General features: G+C 55.4%; 2 protein-coding genes across 2 annotated transcripts in view; both read left to right on the top strand.

The window, feature by feature from the left end:
* The window catches only part of CUX1 (cut like homeobox 1), a 355,101-nt gene that overhangs the window by 321,406 nt on the left and 25,931 nt on the right, over positions 1 to 7,764 (top strand). The gene's annotated exons all lie outside the window — the stretch shown is intronic.
* Positions 1 to 7,764, top strand: part of LOC144242782 (homeobox protein cut-like 1) — a 32,403-nt gene that overhangs the window by 20,633 nt on the left and 4,006 nt on the right. Inside the window, exons 4-5 of the mRNA XM_077777784.1 lie at positions 1,611 to 1,875; positions 7,641 to 7,762. Of these exons, the coding sequence (XP_077633910.1) occupies positions 1,611 to 1,875; positions 7,641 to 7,762 (387 nt within the window). The remainder of the gene's footprint in view (positions 1 to 1,610; positions 1,876 to 7,640; positions 7,763 to 7,764) is intronic.

The following is a 7,764-nucleotide window of genomic DNA, read 5'->3' on the forward strand; positions in this document are numbered from 1 at the left end:
CATCCTGGTGCACCTGCAGCGATCATCTCGCTCACCTGTACCGCCAGCTCTCGCCTCTCAGCCTGGAAACACTATCAGCTCACTCTCCTCTTCACATCCACCCTCAGCCCTGGATTTCCCTTCTAGAAGCCATCCTGTCTCTCGCTGTTCTTTTCCATTCAGGCGTCTTAAAATAGCAACTTGTGCTCGCTGCCTTCACCTCCTCACCTCCCGCTCAGTACTCAGCCTACAGCCACCTGGCGGCTTCTGCTCTCACGGCCCCTGTGCCTGTTCGCCCTAGTGCCCGGTTATCTCCTAAGGCCAGAGGGCCTCCTGGGTCCTTGGCCAACTCGCCTCAGCACCGACACTGGTGACCGTCTCCCCTCTCCCATCCTTTCTCTCCCACCATCGTCTCCTGGTTTTCCTCCCGTCTCCGGGTCCCTCGTGGCTGCTGCTTCGTGGGGGCCACCCTCTGCCTATGGGTGTCCCCAGGTTCCGTTCTCATCGGTGGCATGGACCACAACCACAGTCTGTGTTCCAGTGGTCCAAAGTTCCTCTCTCTGGCCCAGACCATTCTCTGGGGCTTCTTACCTACCCCTCTTGCTGCCTCCTGGATGTCTCCTGTGTGGGCAGCCCAGAGACCCCTCCGGCTCCACAGTTCCAAGACGAGCCACCACCTTCTCCCTTCTTCCGTGGCGCCCAACCCAGAGACACCAGCACCCTCCTCCTCTCCCAGCCTGAGATCAGGGGGCTCCTCCGCTCTCCTCCCCTCAGCCCCTCCTGCGTCAGTCCCCCCATCCTTCCAGCCCTGGCCGTTACCATCTCCCCACTCTCTGGACTTTTCTCCGATCCCACCACCACTGCCCCAGCTCACACCTTTCTCATTCTCACTCGCTAACTGAGCACCCTCCTGCCAGCCCCTCCACCCTCTCCATCCTGCAAACTGCAGCCACAGCAGCCCTTCCAGAATGCGTGCAGCTGACCGTACCATTCCCCTGTCTCCGATCTTTTCATTTCTTCCCTCTGCCTCTAAGGTAAAGTCCATATTTTCAGGCTACCCCGGCACTGCCCGTCTCTCCCGCTCCTCCCTCCCCCTCCACACCCCACGTGCACGCGTGCAGGGACACACATACACTCTGGAACTGTGCCATCTCATGCTCCTGTGTCTTTTTTACACATGCTGGTCCCACTTTCCGGAATAGCCTCCTACCACCTCCTACCTCGTCATCTCTTTTTCTGGTTAATTATTCTTGGCCTTCAAGATCTAGCTTAAACACCATCTCTCCTGGGAACCCTCCCTTGACCCCTCCCCGGGCTGAGCTGAGTCCCTCCCTCCCTCCCTTGGTGTCTCCCTCGCTGTGCCCCCCACCAAATCATCAGGCAGGGCCTGCCCGCCGGCCACCTCGCATTACCACAGAGCAGGCTCCTGATGACCGTGCCCTGGGTTTCCCAACGGTTCTGGCCCAAGCATTCCCAGATGTTCTCGGAAGAGCAGGGCAGAAGGGCCGGCCGCCGCAATGCGCCCGACAGTGTGAGCAGACAGCGCACCGTGGCACTCTTGGGGATGGCAGGGGCCGCGGCTCATCCCCCAGCCGGGCCTCACCTCGCTCTGCTTTCTCTCCCTCCCTCAGCCTACATGAAGCGGCGGCACAGCTCAGTCAGCGACAGCCAGCCCTGCGAGCCCCCCTCCGTTGGCATCGACTACAGCCAGGGCGCCAGCCCCCAGCCCCAGCACCAGCTGAAGAAGCCCCGCGTGGTGCTGGCTCCGGAAGAGAAAGAAGCTCTGAAACGAGCGTATCAGCAAAAGCCATACCCGTCACCAAAAACCATCGAAGAACTCGCCACCCAGCTCAACTTGAAAACCAGCACCGTCATCAACTGGTTCCACAACTACAGGTGAGGCCCCGGCTCGTCCGGCCCTCGGCCCCGTACATCCAGGCTCCCAGGGGGCAGGGCGGCGGCCAGCCTGTCCCGCGGGGAAGGGCCGGTATTGGTGCACCGGGCTGACACTCTAGGGACTTGGCCCTGGCACGCTGGGGACTGAAGGCTTGGTGTTTGGTCGGTCAGTTTGGCCTTTTAGGTTTCATTGGAATTTTTAACTCCCAAGATGTAGGGTCACATCGTCGGCGACACCCCGAGTCTGCGGTGCCCGGAAAACGAGATCACTTAGGGAGAGCGTAGGCGGCCACGGCTCGGTAGCAGAAAACGTTTCTTAGCGAAGACCCAGAGGGTCTCTTACAGCATTGTCCTCCTGATTCGTGTTGTAGTGAACTACATTCAGTCACGTTAATGAGATTTATTGAGCACCTACCAGATCCCCAGACATTGAGCCAAGTGTTTATTTTGAGAGAGAGAGCAGGCATGGGAGGAGGGGAGAGGCAGAGACAGAGAGGAGAATCCCAAGCAGAAACCACGTGGTCATGCAGAGCCAGAAGCGGGGCTCCATCTCACAAACCATGGGATCAAGACCTGAGCCAAAATCAAGAGTTGGACACTTAACCAAATGAGCCACTCAGGTTCCCCTTAACCTGCATTTTACAGATGGAAGACGTAAAACTCATGCAGGCTAAACACCTGACCCAGGCATGTGAGGGTAGGGCCTAGTGCTCTCTCTAGAACGAAGCCAATTGGGGTTAAAAAAAAAAAAAAGAAAGGATTAGATCATGACACCAACATGTGATGAACGGTCTATCGTAGCTGTAACCAAGACTTCCTGGTGCTAGAAACCGGGACTTCCCAGTGGCCTGACGGAAATTCCTTCTTGTTTAACGCCCTGGAAGTGACCGTCTCAACTGCTGGCTCTTGTCGGAACATCGTTCTCTCTAGGGCCCAACAAAACTGGGGCAGGGGCTCTGGTTCTGCCCAGGGGACAAGCACATGCGCATGGCCAGTGCGGATGGAGCCCTCATGGTTACCCACCGGGGACAGGTGTCCGGCAACAGAGTACCCCAGGCAGCCAGGGACCACAGGGACTGGTGTCTTGGACCAGGCCTTCCCTTCTCTGTTAGGTTCTGCTGCCGTTTCCCAAATCGCCCTGAAAACCCACCCCCACCCCCAGGTGCTAACAAAACAGGGAGTTTGAAGATATTAGACAGGACCCAAAAACAATACCTTTCTTGCCGGTGAAAGCTAAGTTGGCATTTGTAGCTTAGTGTGAGAGCCAGACAGACCTGCCACCTGACCCCTGGAACCAGGCCGGGGGAGCCACGATGGCAGCACTGTCCACAGCCAACCTCCCCCGCGTGGGCTGGCTCCCGCCGGGACAGAGACAGTACAGGAACTGAGCACAGCCAGCTTATTCATCCTAAATGTACAGATGAGCTAAGACCAGGGGCAGAGCGAGGCTAGCAGCTGCAGTAGTGGAGCTTGAGAAGGAAGCTTTGAGAGCAGTAAACAAGTGACATGAAGGAGAATGAATGGCAACCTGGGCGGACGTTCACGGGAGCCTCTCCCTCGCCACCTGTTACACAATCCCGTGTTTACTTTCTAGACACAGAGGTGCGTTTGAATACGTTCTTTCGAGTCTTCTGCAAGCTACGTCCACTTTTTTTTTTTTTACGTTTATTTTTGAGAGAGTGCGTGAGCATGAGTGGGAGAGGGGCAGAGAGAGAGACACAGAATCCAAAGCAGGCTCCAGGCTCTGAGGGGTTTGAACTCATAAACCTTGAGATCATGACCTGAGCCAAAGCCAGATGCTTAACCAACTGAGCCCCCCAGGCACCCCCAGCTACGTCCACTTTAGCGCAGGCATGGGAACTCTGGAGATTCCAGACTTACCTGGGTCACGCTGCCACCTGTTACATAAAACTGCTCCAAAACCATTTCCCCTGGCCCTGCTGGGGTCCCCTCGTTCCCCAGATCCTCCCCTGCAGGCCTCAGTTGAACGGCAGTCACTGCCTCCTGGCCAGGGCATGCTCTTGCCCCCTTTCTTAGCTTCTGTCACTTGTGTTCCCAACAACTGTGATAATGCCCGTCACAGTACCGGTGGTCGGAGGCTCACTGTGGAGATGCCCCACGTGTGCATTTAATGTGAGCGGAGTCAACCACACACAGAAGGGGGAGAGAGGAGGAGGAGCAGAAGAACCTCAAAACTTAGGAAATGAGCTCAGATGCAGATGGAAAATAGATGCCCAGTAAACGTTTTCTTGCAAAAATAACCATAACAAAGCTGGCCAGGCTAAGGCAAATGGAAGAACCAAGGGCAGAGATTCACTTCAGCTGCCGAGATCTAGAAAGATCTCCTGCAAGAGGTAGGAGACGTGCAGGGTCTTGAAAAAAGAACTGAGAAGAATTTTATAAGCCACATAATAGATCAGATGAGAAGGGAGCACTAGGTCACTCAGAAGTGGTATAAAGCCTCAAGAACTGAGGTCACTCAGTCACCGGCGGGGGTGGGCGGCGCAAGGTGCCGAGCAGAAATTCCGACAGAGTATATGCTCCCTCCATGGCTTGTAGCTCTTCCAAGTAAATGCTTCGAGTAGAGACCGGCCCCATAGACCCCACGGTGCTTCTTATAAGCACTAGCACACAGCAGGGCTTAACCCACATGCACGGAGTTCCGTTTCTTTTAAGTGTTTACTTATTTTAAGAGAGATCGAGGGGCGCCTGGGTGGCTCAGTCAGTTAAGCATCCAACTTCGGTTCAGGTCATGATCTCACGGTTTGTGGGTTTGGGCCCCGCATCAGGCTCTGTGCTGACAGCCAGCTCAGAGTCTGGAGCCTGTTTCAGATTCTGTATCTCCCTCTCTCTCTGACCCTCCCCTGCTCGCTCTCTCTCTCAGAAATAAATAAAACATTAAAAAAATTTTTTTAGGGGCGCCAGGCTGGCTTAGTCAGTTAAGCGTCCGACTTTCGCTTAGGTCATGATCTCACGGTTCGTGGGTTCAAGCCCCGCGTCGGGCTCTGTGCTGACTGCCAGGGAGGAGCCTGCTTGGGATTCTCTCTCTGACCCTCCCCTGCTCACACTGTCTCTCTCTCTCTCTCCTAGAAACGAATAAAACATTTAAAAAAATATTTTTTTTTTAATTTTTTTTTTTTAATTTTTTTTAAAAAGAGAGAGATCGAGAGCCAGCAGAGGAGGGTCAGAGAGAGAATCCCAAGCAGGCTCCACACTATCAGCGCAGAGCCCAACACAGGGCTCGAACCCACAAACCATAAGATCATGACCTGTGCAGAAACCAAGACCGACTGAGCCAGCCAGGCCTGTGACCCACACGCTGAATTCCTAAGGAAAGAGATCGTCTCTTACATTCTGCAGGACTTAAACAGGAGAAGTTGATTTGTTCTTTTCCTGCCCACGGGAACCCACGGGAATAACGGGGGCGGGGGGTAGAGATCAATTTTTACCCCCATCAAAAAAATAAAACTTTGCTTCCTCTTACCATTTCACCCTCAAGGAATCAGAAGTATCTTAGAGTGACCATTACCCAGGAACGGGGCCAGGAATGCCAGAACAGTATCCCCCAGGGACAGGCCCACCCAGTAGGAGGTCTTCTGAGCCCTAAATGCCATGGTGCCCTGCGAACCTTGCCTTCCGTGGCTCTGTTCCTGGGACCTGGTCTTTCTAGCTCAGGAGAGGAAACCCATCGTGGACGTGGAGACAGCTATAGATTAGGAAGGATGAGGTCTCCTGCCGCCGGACCATGGCATGCGTGCCAGGCATGGAGCCCAGAGCTCTATTGGTGTGTCATCTCATCAGGGCCTCTGATCCGCAGCACAGCACTACCGGCCCCGTTTTCCAGACGGTTACACGTGTTCACCCGGCTGCCAAGGGTGGCAGCCAAGAGGCCAGGCCCCAAGCATGAAGTTGTCCCTTCCCCCCACCCCCCTCCAGCCCCTCTGCCTCTGCCTCAGCACCTACAACAGGGACTCTGGCATTCAGAAGGCAGCCGGATGGTCAGAATAGTGCCTTTTTTTTTCTGGGTCTACTCCGTGCCCTCTATTATATGTTAATATTTTATTCCTAACATCTCTGCAAGGAAGAGACCAGTCTCCATAACTTCCAGATAATCCTGAAGCTCCAAGAGGTTCAGGAATTTTTGCCACTTCGCCTGGCTAGCGAGCTTACAAACCCAGGTTTGCCTGGTTCCGCAAAGCCTGTGCTGTGTTCCGGGACTTAAACCTGTCTGACCTCCCACCTCCCCAGCCGGGGTGGGACGGGATCAGGTGTTCACCCCAACCGGCACCTTGGCTGCCAAGGGGCCTGAAAGGCAGCAGAGTAGGCCTGCCCTCACAGCACAGCGTCCAGGACCGCGGCAGCCCCAGAGAGGGAGGAAAGTCTTCCATTACCCCTGGGAACTTCGGGGCGGAGGACGTGCTTTAGGACCTCACCCTGAAGCTCTCGCTCAGAAACCACCCACCCTCAGGACAAGAGTCAGAGCTCAGGGAGCAAATCCCAGTGTCCACAGATCACTGCCACCAGGGTTCTGATACACTGCGCTGAGCTACAGCCAGCTTCCCGTGGCTTCAACACTGCCCACATCCAACACAGCACCCGGCGTATAGTGGGCTCTCAAACCAGGTTACCTTCGGGGCGCCTGGGTGGCTCAGTCGGTTAACCCAGACTTTGGCTCAGGTCATGATCTCACAGTTGGTGGGTTTGAGCCCCGCATCAGGCTCTGTGCTGACAGCCAGCTCAGAGCCTGGAGCCTGCTTCAGATTCTGTCTCCGGCTTTCTTGGCCCTTCCCCTGCTTGTGCTCTGTCTCTAAAATAAACAAACATTAAGAGAAAATTAATAATAATTAAAAAAAAAAAACAGGTTACCTTCACTGGGGTCTGTGGACAGCAGAAAAGTGTACAGTCCAAGGGCTGTCTGCAGGCCCAGTTTCTGCAAGACAGTGGGCTCCATGCACATTGACCTGAGGGTGCTTTTCCACTAACCGCTGGCACGTTCATCAGAGGCTTTTTCAGCTCCTTGGAATAACCACCTTAGAGAGAGACTTCTCATCGAGCCTAGTACAGTGAGCACAAGGGAAAGAGAAACTCAGGCACAAAAGTGGACTCAACAAGAGCCATTCCGTGAGGTCACCAAGGGCCCCAAAATAGGGACCATCAGGGCCCATCTGTAGCTGTTTCCTTCACACCCAACAAAATAGGGGAGCGTGATTAAAACAAGCTTGCCATGTTGGAGCGCCTATCTGGTCTCCTTCCTGCTTGTTCAAAAGTGACCCTTCCCTGGTCTCTTCCTCTTAAAGGAAGGATATGGTTGGAACATAATCTGGTAGAACCCTGCCTGTGCCTTTACCCATGACACTCTGGGCCACCACCCAGACTACTCTCTTAATGAAGTTCCGATGAGGAAGCCGTGGCCATCATCCATTCTGCATTTCCACGTGTCAGTTCAAGTCCTCATTTTTTACCGGATACCAAGCACCACCATGCGGGGCCTGGGGTGTGCAAAGAATGGGGCCGCGCCGTTCACAGCGTGATGGGAGGTGGGGTGGGACGGGAGACGGAGGGAAGGTGCCGTTCCACTCTGCTGGAAAGGGGGGGAGGGGGGCTGGTACTGCACCCAACTGACGACTAGAGCAAAGGCACTGAGTTTGGGAAGTAGCGGGGGCGAGGCTTCGGGCTGGGGCAGCGGGTGACGCCCGGGGCAGGGGCGCCCTGCCATCTCGAGCGCGCGCACTGCTCACGGCGTTCCCGCTGCTTGTGTCTCCCAGGTCTCGGATCCGCAGAGAACTGTTCATTGAGGAGATTCAGGCCGGGAGCCAGGGCCAGGCCGGGGCCAGCGACTCCCCGTCAGCCCGGAGCAGCCGGGCCGCGCCCAGCTCGGAGGGCGACAGC

Source organism: Crocuta crocuta, unplaced genomic scaffold (genome assembly GCF_008692635.1).
Source record: "Crocuta crocuta isolate KB4526 unplaced genomic scaffold, BGI_CrCroc_1.0 scaffold217, whole genome shotgun sequence".
In the NCBI taxonomy this organism is placed as follows: Eukaryota; Metazoa; Chordata; class Mammalia; order Carnivora; family Hyaenidae; genus Crocuta; species Crocuta crocuta.